General features: G+C 31.9%; 1 protein-coding gene across 1 annotated transcript; it reads right to left on the bottom strand.

Annotated features, from left to right (window-relative positions):
• Window positions 1-1,566: 1,566 nt before the first annotated feature.
• On the bottom strand, window positions 1,567-10,131 carry LOC139522843 (dehydrogenase/reductase SDR family member 1-like). Its single transcript, XM_071316446.1, has 10 exons — window positions 10,089-10,131; window positions 8,557-8,677; window positions 8,103-8,167; window positions 6,652-6,795; window positions 5,615-5,694; window positions 5,116-5,248; window positions 4,231-4,386; window positions 3,659-3,743; window positions 2,896-2,976; window positions 1,567-2,050 (listed from the first exon to the last, which is right to left on the bottom strand). Exons 2-10 carry the CDS (start codon window positions 8,666-8,668, stop codon window positions 1,914-1,916), a joined length of 993 nt encoding a protein of 330 aa, XP_071172547.1. The 5' UTR covers window positions 8,669-8,677; window positions 10,089-10,131; the 3' UTR covers window positions 1,567-1,913.
• Window positions 10,132-12,594: the final 2,463 nt, after the last annotated feature.

Here is a 12,594-nt window from a genome sequence, read left to right on the forward strand (position 1 = left end):
TAATCGTACTTTGAAAACACTGATTTGCCAAACAAGTCATCTGAAAAATTGATAAAAATGAACAATTAAAAAAAATATGAAAGCTTTCAAACTCTACCTTGTAATTGTAGATACAGTTTATAAGACACTACTAAACCTTCAAATGTTAGTTCTAGTAACAATAATGGTACCAACTTCAAATCAGAAGCGCAGTTTAACAATTAATGTCTCTTTATTGATACTCTAAACTAGAGGCCCTTTAGAGCATGTGTCGCTCACCTGTATTTATTGATGCTTTGGAAATCATGTAAAATAAGGTTAAAATCATAATTTATAGTATAATATATCATTAGAAACTATAATAATATCTAAGATAATAGCAAAAAACTGCAAATTTTCCATAATATTACTAAATCAGGGACAACAATCCAACAACTGGTTGTGGGATTTTTCTGAAAATTTCAGGGCAGAGATATCTAAATCTGATGACCATTTTTGCCACCAATCAGATTTGCTCTAAATGCTTCAGTTTCAGAGATAAAAACCAAAAACTGCACTTTACCCTATGTACTATTTTTAGCCATGTCTGCCATCTTGGTTCGCGGTCAGGGTCATCCGACACATTTTTAAAACTAGTTACTCTTATGCTGATTGTGGACAACTTAGTTACATTTTATATTAGTAGTTTCAGAGGAGATTTTTGTAAAAGATTACAAAAATTTAAGAAAAGTTGGTAAAAATTGACTTATAAAGGGCAATTACCATTTTGCTCATTTGACCTATTTGTGGAACTTACTTTGATGTTCATTATTGCTGTTTACAGTTTATCTCTATCTATAATAATATTCAAGATAATAACCAAAAACGGCAAGATTTCCTTAAAATTACCAATCAAGGGGTAGTAACCCAACAACCAGTTGTCCGATTCATCGGAAAATTTCATGGCAGATAGATGAGTCTTGTGTAGACGAAACGCGCGTCTGGCGTACTAAATTATAATCCTGGTACCTTTGATAACTAGTTCCTCTGTGTAGTATGCGTCCGAGACGTTTTTATAGATTTCCATTCATCAGGAACTCCCAAAGCCAACTATTTTAAGGCTAAGAATGTATAAGAACTGTAACAATTGAGAAGCTGTATGACTGAATAGGGCATAAGTAATAGCCAAATCCATTTAAGGTCACCTTTGACTGAAGACGTTTTTCTACATTTGAAAATGCCTGTACCAAGTCAGGAATTTGACAGTATTTGTCCATTCGTTTTTGATGCGTTTTGTTATTTGATTTTGCCATGAGATTATGGACTTTCCGAATTGATTTTCCTCTAAGTTCAGTATTTTTGTGATTTTACTTTTTACACCTTAGTTTCTTAAAAAAACTATAAATTTACAAAGGCAATTTTAGAAAAGTTTCTTATAAATCATGTTAGTTACGAAGTACTGACTTCTAAAATATAAATGATACAGCTGGTTGGTCATGTGTTTACACCAATATAAGGTTTGATGACTGAATTGAAATTATGTTGATAATTTCATTTAATATCAATAATTTCCTGCAAAAATGCGATATAAAATTGTTTTAAATAATACAATTAATATCAACAGGGTTTTGTTAAGGGAGCTTGTATGTATTTCAATTGAAAATAGCATATATATAGTAAATTATTACATCTCAGCTGACTTTTAGATTCATTGAATAATGTTAAAAGCTCGTATCATTTTAATTGTTCAGTTGTTTAATGAGTAAATTTAAACCCGACATATTGCAGCATATTTACATCGCTAAAATCCTTTAACTTGCAGTACCGCATACTTTGCTTTGCTGTGGAAAACATCTGTCGGTTTATGTACTAATAAATTTAGCACATGAATGTAAATAACAAAACATAAGAAAACTCGTTCATGACACGAGCATAAGAGCAATGCAGGATGCCTACTAAAACTTGTTTCCAGATAAAGCTAACATCCATTTTGGAAGATAAATAAAGTTTGGAACTATATTAGCCAGCCATCTTGTCTTTGGGTTCATTTGCATAAGTGTGCTCAGCTGTCTAATATTCATCGGTTCCCTTCCTAAAACAGTAAGTAATATACATAAATAAAATATGATACTTAACAAAAATAAGACATACAAATCTATATTTTTATACTACTTAGATACTTATTGCATTTGCATTGTAATATTTAGATTTTGGCAAAAGCTCGATAAAATACGAACTACATTGGTTTTTTTTAAATTTTAGACTCAAAATAAAAATTTCTTATCTTAACTTTTTAAAAAGTCACAACAAAATCAGGAATTATTTAGCTATACTTTGGTGATAACATTCTAATCTGGTTTTAGTAGTTATTTTAGAGTCTCGTTGAGAAGGAATGCATGCGCTGATACGAAAATATTTCGTTATTGTTCTTTGTAATTTAGGTTACACAATGAAAAGGAAAAAGTAGTAATTACCGAATTAGACTATTTATCTGATTTGTAATAACTCGAGCAATATGACGGGTGCCACATTTAGAGTAGGATCTGCTTATCCTTCCGGAGCCCCCCCCCCCCCCCCCCCCCCCCCCCGTTTTGGTGGGGTTCGTGTTGCTAAGTCTTTAGTTTTCTATGTTGTTTCTTGCGTACTATTATTTGTCTGTTTTTAATTCCATTTCTAGCCATAGCGTTGTCAGATTATTTTTGATTTATGAGCTTGATTGTTCCTCTGGTATCTTTCGTCTCTCTTTGAGATAAAGTACCAAATTAAAAAAAAACAGGTCGATAAGTCATGATAAAACAATATCTGATTGTTGACGTGTGCGGAGAAGTCGTAAGGCAAAGCAACAACAGAGGCAAAAAATACGTATAAGAACAGGACATTCCATTCCATTTCATTTTAAAAACTGTTCAATAGGTGGATGAATATTATAACAATTACCATCTACATCTTTAAATCCATATTCATATCCAAGGTCTGCAGTCATTAAGATTTTACCCGATTTTTTCATTATGTTCAAATCTGAAAACAATTTGATAATTTGGTTTAACTAAGAACTAAATTTTAAAGTACATTTTATTGGATGTACCTAACGAAACTCAGTTCAATGCATTTTGATAACCATGTTTATATTTTTATAAAACTTTTATTCTAATCAAAATAATCATTGCATTTGAAAGTATATAACATTGTATTCTTGACATAGAAATGTATGATATTTCAAAGGGGAAAAACTGACACAACATATAACAGAGAACAGATACGCTTGTGGGGTGAAGGTGTTTAATGCAGGAGGAGGAAACAATGTTGAGTCTTTTAAACAAATCGCATTTCTAATGTATAGTGTTGTACTATTTGAGGTCAAAATCAATGAAAGACATTCCAAAAAGAATATTGTTTCTGATGAACACTTTGGTCGCTAAAGGTATAGACTATAGCAGGATATTTTGTAAAAGGTTTTGAATGACTCGACATTCGACACATATTGCTTATAATCCGTTTGAAAATAAAATACAACGACAGAGTTAGGTACACAATAAAGCAATCAAAGAGAAACACTTTTTGCTAAATCACCAACCTTTTGCCATTGTTTCGAGGGTTCATGCAACTATCTTTTCTTAAAAAAAAATGATTTTGAAGTGTTCTTTTTGGTGAAAAAGTTTATTATTGTATATTAACAAAGAATATAAAACGCTTAACTTACCCGAAGCTAAAGCTACAACTGCTTTTCCTTCATACTCAGTGCTTAGTGCTATGCTATAGATTAGAGAACAGTCAAGCTTGGGATCCTAATTAATAAAAACAATTCTAGTAATATAACATTTATTCAAACATTGCTATTGTAACTTAGCGTTTGTTTGATACATGCAAGAATTAAAACTAAAGGGAATAGTGCCCATGTTTTGAAATTGCATCTGGAAAAAAATTAACAGAAGGCACATCAACAAAAAAGAGCTTTGTAAATGACCAATTGAAGCAGAATATTCGCCAATAAAGAGACAACGTTTAAATTAAAAATTCCAATAAATATTGGCTACATTATTTAATGATGATGGGCTTAGAACAAAGTCCTCACACATTATATATACAATGGGTTTCAAACATCACGATAATGTGTATAACAACATTTTTATCTTGCATGCTGGTGAAAAAATTATATAGATTGGTATAACCAAAAAAACATAATGATAATGGAAATCTTCAAATATAACATGTCGTGAGACTGTTTTTTCCTTTCTAGCAACACGATATCCATCATTGTTATACTGTACCTACGTTTTCAGCTCGTCCCGCATTGAAAAATCCATCAGCTGTTTGTGTTTTAACCATATGTGTGAAGAATTCTGTCCGTACCGCGCCAGGCCATAAACTGACGAAGGCAACGTTACTAGCTTTCAATTCAACAGCACAATCTGCTGCCATTCTGTCCAACTAAAAAAGATGCACATTATGCCACTATAACGATACAACTTCTACTCAAGATATAAATTCTTACAGGTCGTGGTACCTTTTAAGAGAATGCATTGACATAGAAACGAAATGTGAATGGATTTTATCTACATTTCTATTTATCTGAATCCACTTTCTACAACACTTGGTAAATAAATAAAGGCAACAGTAGTATACCGCTGTTCAAAACTCATAAATCCATGGACAAAAAACAAAATCGGGGTTACAAACTTAAACCCCAAAACACAAAAGAGAAACATGTAGATTGATAGCAAGATGATGCATTTTGGTTATCCATGAAGGTCTGTATTCTAAAATTTATAATTATTCTCTATTCTTTATATTTAGGCACATTATGATTATTTTTTCTCGACATAATTTCTTCAATTCTCAATTTTTAAACAATTTCTCTATTCTGCATTTCTTATATTCTCTTATATGTTAACACTACCAAGACCCTCATTCGTAACTTGTTTGATTACTCCTACTTAAATTTATCATTGTAATGTTGCCGTCAATTTGATGGGGAAAACAAAGTGACATTTTCTCACTATACATACTATTGGTGTACTAGCATAAAATGTCCATAGCTTTCAGTTGAATGACGTACAATAAAATATTTTTGTAAAATGCTGACAATGTCAAACAGATTGACGTCATATACAACCATAATGGATAAAATTAGAAAATGAAGGAATGAAATATACTCACGGCCTCTTTACCTACACCGTATGGAACACTAAACGTGTACTGAAGTCCTCCCATGGACGATATATTAACAATCAGACCCTTCTTCCTTGCTGTCATCAGTTTCGCAGCATGCACGGAACATATATAGTGATTCCTTTACAAAAACAAAATCTTTGGTCAACTGTCACATATCCACTTATTATTATATAAGGTAACGATAGAACGCAAAATATGTTCTTCAACTGTTCAAACATATTTTCTGTTTTTTATACAAATAAAAAATGTGTCTGCTTTCGATTTAATCAAAACATCTCGAAATATCGAATGCGTGGAAACAAAACGGTTAAACTAAATGTTAATGCATCACAATGCAAATTATAAGCCTGTGATGTCACATATATATTAAAATTAACAATATATCTATACAGTTGTTCGATTTTTCAGAAGACTGTGTAAATATTCATAAACTTCATCATAAGAATGAATACATGGCAGTGTGTATAACTATTGGTAAACTCACCTGAGTCCAACGTTGTTGACAGCATCCCACATTGTAATAGGTTGCTCCCAAAATGGCTGTCCCATGTTCTCTTTCAAACCCTTTAGTATATTATATCGAGTTTATTTCAATTATTCATTTCACACAAAATATTTAACCGGCTAAAAGTAGGCAAAGACGCGTGCATCGTGGACTTGGATAAAAACAAAACAAGAACCTAACGACGCATACATTGAAAAGATATCTTGAGATAAAGCATTTGTAAAGTTAGGATATTCTAGACTAGAGTCTATATGGTATGTCCGGCTAAGTTTCTCGCTTATAATTCATTATGATGTTATATCTTCATTTTACAAATCAAGTATATTGAGAGTAAGACAAAGAAACGAATATTGATATAGGAAATTTTTCACCATTTTCTCATAAATTTATCGATATAGTATTCATGAAACCAAAAAATAAAAAGCCTTCACACTTCTATAAACATTCATTGAACAAGTGCGGATCCAGCAATTTTCAAAAGGGGGGTTGCTATCCAAAATAAAGGGGGGAGAGGGTTCTAACTATATGTCAAATGCACTGATCGTCAATAAAAGGGAGGTACAACCCCCGGAACCGTCAATAAAAAAACTGTGAAACTGAAGCATGTCTTCTTAAAAAAAGAAAGTTGACCAATTTACATTAATATATCGATAATACCAAGGGATCATCAAAAGTAAATGAAAAGTCTGTATACCACAACTTTTCAAAACGATCTTTTGATTTTAAAAATAATGTTCGAACCAATGATGAATAAAGCAGAATATAAAGCTACGATGGAAGTGTAAGATAGTAATGCAAGGTTACAGCTTTATAGGGTAGCAACTGTCAATGTTGGCTTACATTGAACTTTTATCATATTTTGTGCATAATTATCATCATAATTATCATCAAATCCCCCTGTACATTGCAATTCGTGTTTATCATTAGGATATATTTTTTCATCGATACGAGTGTTTATAGGGTTCTCAACATTTTAAATGCAACAATGCAACACACAGTTATTCAAATGAACATACCTCAGCAGTATTGAATGCATTGTTTACCAGGACATCTAGCCTGCCATCTTGTTCCTTTAAAATACGACCAAACAATGCTTCGATGTCACTATCTTTTGAATGATCACACTGTACAGGTATACATGTTCCTCCTCTTTTCTCAATCTATAATTTCAAGGAATTGACAAATTAATAGTGTCTCAATATTTATGAATACAATGGGATACCAGTTTTCTTCGAAAGAACTGATACAAAACTCAACTTGCATGTTTGAGTGAACATTTATGTAATAAATGATTCTATGTAAGAGCCATAGACAATGTAAACATTGCAGGTAATATATATACAACCTAAAACTAACAGAATTCAATTATCTTTGCGAAAAACTCTGCTTTCATTTATACTTAAAAAAGTACAATAATATTGATATAGTAATCACATTTTTCAAGTAATGTAACATACAAGATCCATGTAAACTTAATAAATAATTTTCTAAAATTTTATCACTTTAAAACTGTACAAAATATTTGAATAATGTATTCATTGGAACTGACATTAATTTTATTTTTTAACAAATCAGTGGAACTTCTGTTAAGCGATACAAATATAGGTTTACAGTATTTACACTAAATCCATTTAACACTAAATCCATTGAATATGTACTGATTAAAATTTAGTCTAGGCAGACATAGTTTGCCTACTATTGATTAGAATTGGCTCTGAACTAGCTTTCATTAACCATTAGTGGTATAATCTAGTGTTCTGTATTTATGTGTGCTAAGGCATTGTTTTATTTAATTTTGACGGATAGTTGTCTCATAGGCAATCATACCATATCTCCTTATTTTTTTTTATATCGGTTTTGATCGGATGATTATTTTCTTTTAAACTTCGTTTCATATTTTGTTGTTTTGTAACATCACTTTCAATGTGAGATTGAGAGATGATGGCTCACATACACAACCATGTCTAATGCAGCCAATTTTATAATGTGACTATCCCAAGTCAAGGCATTATAATTCAGTGGTTGATCCAGCTGCAGCCTGTCATATTTGTTTTTCGGTTTTTGTTGTAGTGGGTATTAAGTTTCCCTTTTCACATTTTGTTATGCTGTTGCATAGATATAGATGAGAAGATGTGGTACAAGTGCCAATAACACAACTCTCCATCCAAGTTACAATTTAAGAAAAAGTTAACAATTATAGGTCAAAGTACGGTCTTCAACATGGGGCCTTGACAAACACCAAACGGCAAGCTATAAATCATACTTTACCTTACGTGCGTTGTTCTTTGTTGAAGGCAGTATGATGATCTATAATTAGTATCATTTTTGTCCTTAGCTCTCAGGTGAAAAGTTGTCTCATTAGTAACTATTCCAAATACTAGTATACTCATTAATTTTTTCTTTTATCAAAAACAGAAAATATCAATAAACTTAGTGATTTCAATTAGCTAGTTGTTACATTACTTAACTCATTCGCAGTGTCTGTCAACGAACCTCCTACAGGATCTTCTTTATCTGTAGTCAGTGTCCTCCCTGTAATATAATAAGTGATATTATATTGGTTATAACAACTTCTTTTTATTTGACAGTCTGAGGAAAACATATTAACAATAATAATTTTGTAGAAATATATACACTCAGAAGTCATTATAAAACATCATGACAACAAATATTCATCAGGCAACAAAGGCTTTGAGAAAAATGTACGGACTGCATTATGGAGGATAATTTGTAGATCGTTTTGTAACTGTAGTTTGCATATTAATGGGGGTAATAATGACCTGGCATAGATTATAAACATTGCCTTGGAGAATTTTTCATTTGTATTCGTTATGTGAATGATGAGCTGTTTTCAAATTTTCTACTATTCAAGACTTTATGTAATCTCCTGATATCATGTTTTTGCATAACACAAAACTTACCTGTTATGTAAACAGTACCACCAGCTTGTCCTAGTTGTAATGCTATACCTTTACCGATACCTCTTGTTGCTCCTGTAACCAAGCACACTTTTCCAGACAAAGATTTTGACATTTTCTTTTACTGGAAATGTAACAGAAAAAAGAAAAATCACAAAAATACTGAACTACCATACACAATTACACAATGACGGGGTATACAAGCACAGAGCCATGTCATACATGTATCAAAGAATCATAAAAATCATAAAATGGCATGAAAAGGTTGACAATATTTCGTTTGCGGAGTTTTGATTTTATTTGGGTTTTGTGTGTGTGGAATAGTAAACATTTGATATAAACTCAAACCACGTGATCATGGTGATAGAAACAGTGACAAGCTTCATGGTGTTCTGGATGGGGTTTGCAGAATACATGCAGAGAAATGGGCAAAACATTTAAAATGGTAAAAATACTCTGGTGCTTAAAAATAAAGAATCTAAAATATAGAAAAATTGGCATATTAAATAAAGGATATAGAATTGAAATTATCCCAACCCGACCCTCGTTCGTGTATTGTGAGCTCGAGATTGTGAGCAGTAAAATAAAATGGAATTTACAAAATCATGATGTACTAGTTGGTTAGATAACACATGCATAAGATAATGATTAAAGCCCTAGTTTTCGAAATAAACAGAACTTCATTTTTAACTGTTGTGTATATTGATAATCATGATATAGTTAGTGTATTATTTACTTACCCCTATGTGAGATAATTGTAGATAGTTGACATATGTTGACCTATCGTCAATGTTCTAGAAATTGACCTCGACAAATTTATAAATACTACACGAAAACTGTGACTACAAAAGGGGGATCTACCTACATGTTAATTCTGATATTTATTTCACAAACCTCTGTGGTATATACAAAATTTGGTCAATGTAAGAAAAACTTTATTGTATGAGGCTTAAAACCTGGAAAGGGCGCTCTCTAACCTTTTCAACAGTTATAAGTCTCGAATACAGTTTCAGATAAAATACAGCAACTATTCCATCTCAGTATTGTTAACGCATACAATAAATTGCATAATCAAGGTTTGAGGTGTGATACCACCAATGATTTTCCCCAATTAGTCTTTGATAAATTTGCACTTTTCAAAATATTGTGCAGAATTTATGTTTGTTTCAAATAAAGAAATACTGGGCATGAGTAGAGTTTTATCCTGTCCAGTACTGTAGAAAAAATTTCACATAACATTTCATTGCATTTAAGAAAATAACCATCACTGGAAGTTAATCAATCAAATTTCACCCCTTATTTAACCTGTGTACAAGATTTAGTAACCATGTAAGCTCAAGTTTCCAAAATATTCTATAGAAAACCCAAGAAAAAAAAATGGTTCTCTATATGTTTATGACACAGAAAATGTTTTACTTCAATAAAATTTAGGATTAATTACCTACCAGTTTTAGTTTGTTACCCCGATTTTGTTTTTTGTCCATGGATTTATGAGTTTGAACATCGGTATACTACTGTTGCCTTTATCTATCTACCACTGTAAAATTCATGGGAATATTTTTGTTCGACCTATTTTCGTATACAACCGGATGTGACGTAACTTGATTTGGTGGTATTACACCTAGATTATTTCCGTAAATCCATGAGAAAAACTAGGATTGTTGTCATCAGAAATTCTATGATACAAATTAGGATTATTGACATTTATAGTAAATCGACAAACTAGGATTGTTGACATCAGAAATTCTATTATACAATCTAGGATTATTTACATTAGTAAATCGATAAGACAAACTAGGATTATTAACATAAGTAAATCGATTTGACAAACTAGGATTTTTTTTACATCAGACAATTCAGTTTGCCATGTACAAAGTCAGGAATATGGCAGTTGTTATCAAATTGCACGTTTCTATGTATGTTTGCGTTTGTTTTTGTGTCCGCGTGACTTTAGTTTTTCTGTTGTTTCGTTGTTATCCTCTTATAGTTGATGTTTCCCCCAATTTTAGTTTGTAAACAGGATTTGTTTTCTCGCCATCAATTTATTACTTTTGAACAGCGGTGTACTACTGTTGCCTTTATTTATATTAAATTCTACTACAAAAAAAATGATGACGTTGTCATGGAGAGCGCACAAAAACAATTAATTCTTACTGTTTTAGTTTGATATTCAAATTATGGATGTCCCATCTGTGACGTATATATAATATTTAGTTGATTTTACGAGTAAACTAACCTTTAAAGAGGGGCGAAAGATAAGAGATACCAAAATATAATCTTGACAGAAATTTTAAGAGCAGACCACAATTTTCAGGATCTGAACGACAAATAAGTGAGTGGATCTTATTTATTATCTATATTACTAGTGAAAATTATGAGATCACGCTCAACTGGAGAAAATTCAGATTATACTTCCCTAATCGAGAGCGGAAACCGATATAACGGAAAATTATAGAGCATACAAAAAAATTCCAAAAATAATGAACTCAGAGGAAAATCTAATCGGAAAGTCCATAATCACATGGCAAAATCAAATGACAAAACGCATAAAAAACGAATGGACAAGAACTGTCATATTCCTGACTTGGTACAGACATTTTCAAATGTAGAAAATGGTGGATTAAACCTGGTTTTATAGCGCTAAACCTCTCACTTTGATGACAGTCTAATCAAATTCCGTTATATTTACAATGATGCGTGAACTAAACAGACACAATAAATAAAATAGTCAAAATATCGGTACAGCAGTCATCATCGTGTAACAATTTTAAAAGATACAATTTAACAGAACACAAAAACATCTATCTACAAACACATTCATTGATTCGCGTGTCTGACGTCAGGAAATTTTATACGTCACATATATTTGTCGTTCAATGGACATACAAACAATTTTGAAATTTCACATGGGCAATGTTAGCATACAGGGTTAAAAACTCAAAAGTATGTAAGAATTAATTTCAGAAATAGACCGAGATTTAAAATAGTCCAAAAGTTATATAGAATTTATAATATTGATAACAACCTCCATTGAAGCAGCAGTCCTTTTATTTTTACAGGAAGTATGAAATGAAACGCCAGCCCTCATATCTTGACTTACATCTAGAAATTCAGGATAAGGGTCGATTGAAAACAAAACTTTACGACAAAAGAGATGATTAGAGCTTCCCAATTGTAAACTTTTCATTTCTATGTAGCAACATTCTAGCAGCGCCTGCATATGGAATATATAGCTCCCAAATGATACGATATTCCCGGGCTTGTATTTACTATCATAATTTGCTCGATAGAGGGTTGCTACTCACAAGGAAGCTATCAAACCAAGAGTTCCAAATGGTGAAGTTGAAATCATCCCTTCAAATAGATTGTGTACGCCATCACGAGTTTTTTTTTCGTTATAGAATATCTGAATCCCATATGTCGACTGATATTTTCAAATTGTCATAACAACGACCACGTCGTTTTTTGCTCGAATGTGACATCACCGAATTAGAAATACAATGTATCTCCAAATGTGTACTGACATGAGCAACATGATGATAACAAAATGTAGAACAGTTTCTACTTACCCTTCCAAAGCACCTTCTTAGATCATCCAGTCTTTGAGGTTCTTGTTTTTTTAGTGTAGTTCTTTTTGTCGTTTTTTGTATACTGTTGTTTGTGTAATGGCCATTTGTTGGTTTTGTCATTTCGTTGCCAATATCAAAATAAATAAATGTGATGTGATTGCCAATGAGACAACTATCCACCAAAAATCAAATGAAGTTGATATAAGCAATTATATTAAATAGGCAACCGTACAACCAGTTTGTTTTCGACTGGTTAATTTTGATATCTATACTGCTCTTTTAATAACGGGGAACGTCATAAAAGTATATTATATATTATGTAAGAACCGATACACGTACTACTGAGCTGACAATACCCTCAAGTACTAGCAGTCTACCAGCAGTAGCATTAACCCAGTGTTAGTAAATGAAATTAACCTTAAATAAATCATCTACTATCTGAGTATGGCATTAGTGCTTGGAGCCAAATTGA

This window comes from Mytilus edulis, chromosome 5 (genome assembly GCF_963676685.1).
Source record: "Mytilus edulis chromosome 5, xbMytEdul2.2, whole genome shotgun sequence".
NCBI lineage: Eukaryota > Metazoa > Mollusca > Bivalvia > Mytilida > Mytilidae > Mytilus > Mytilus edulis.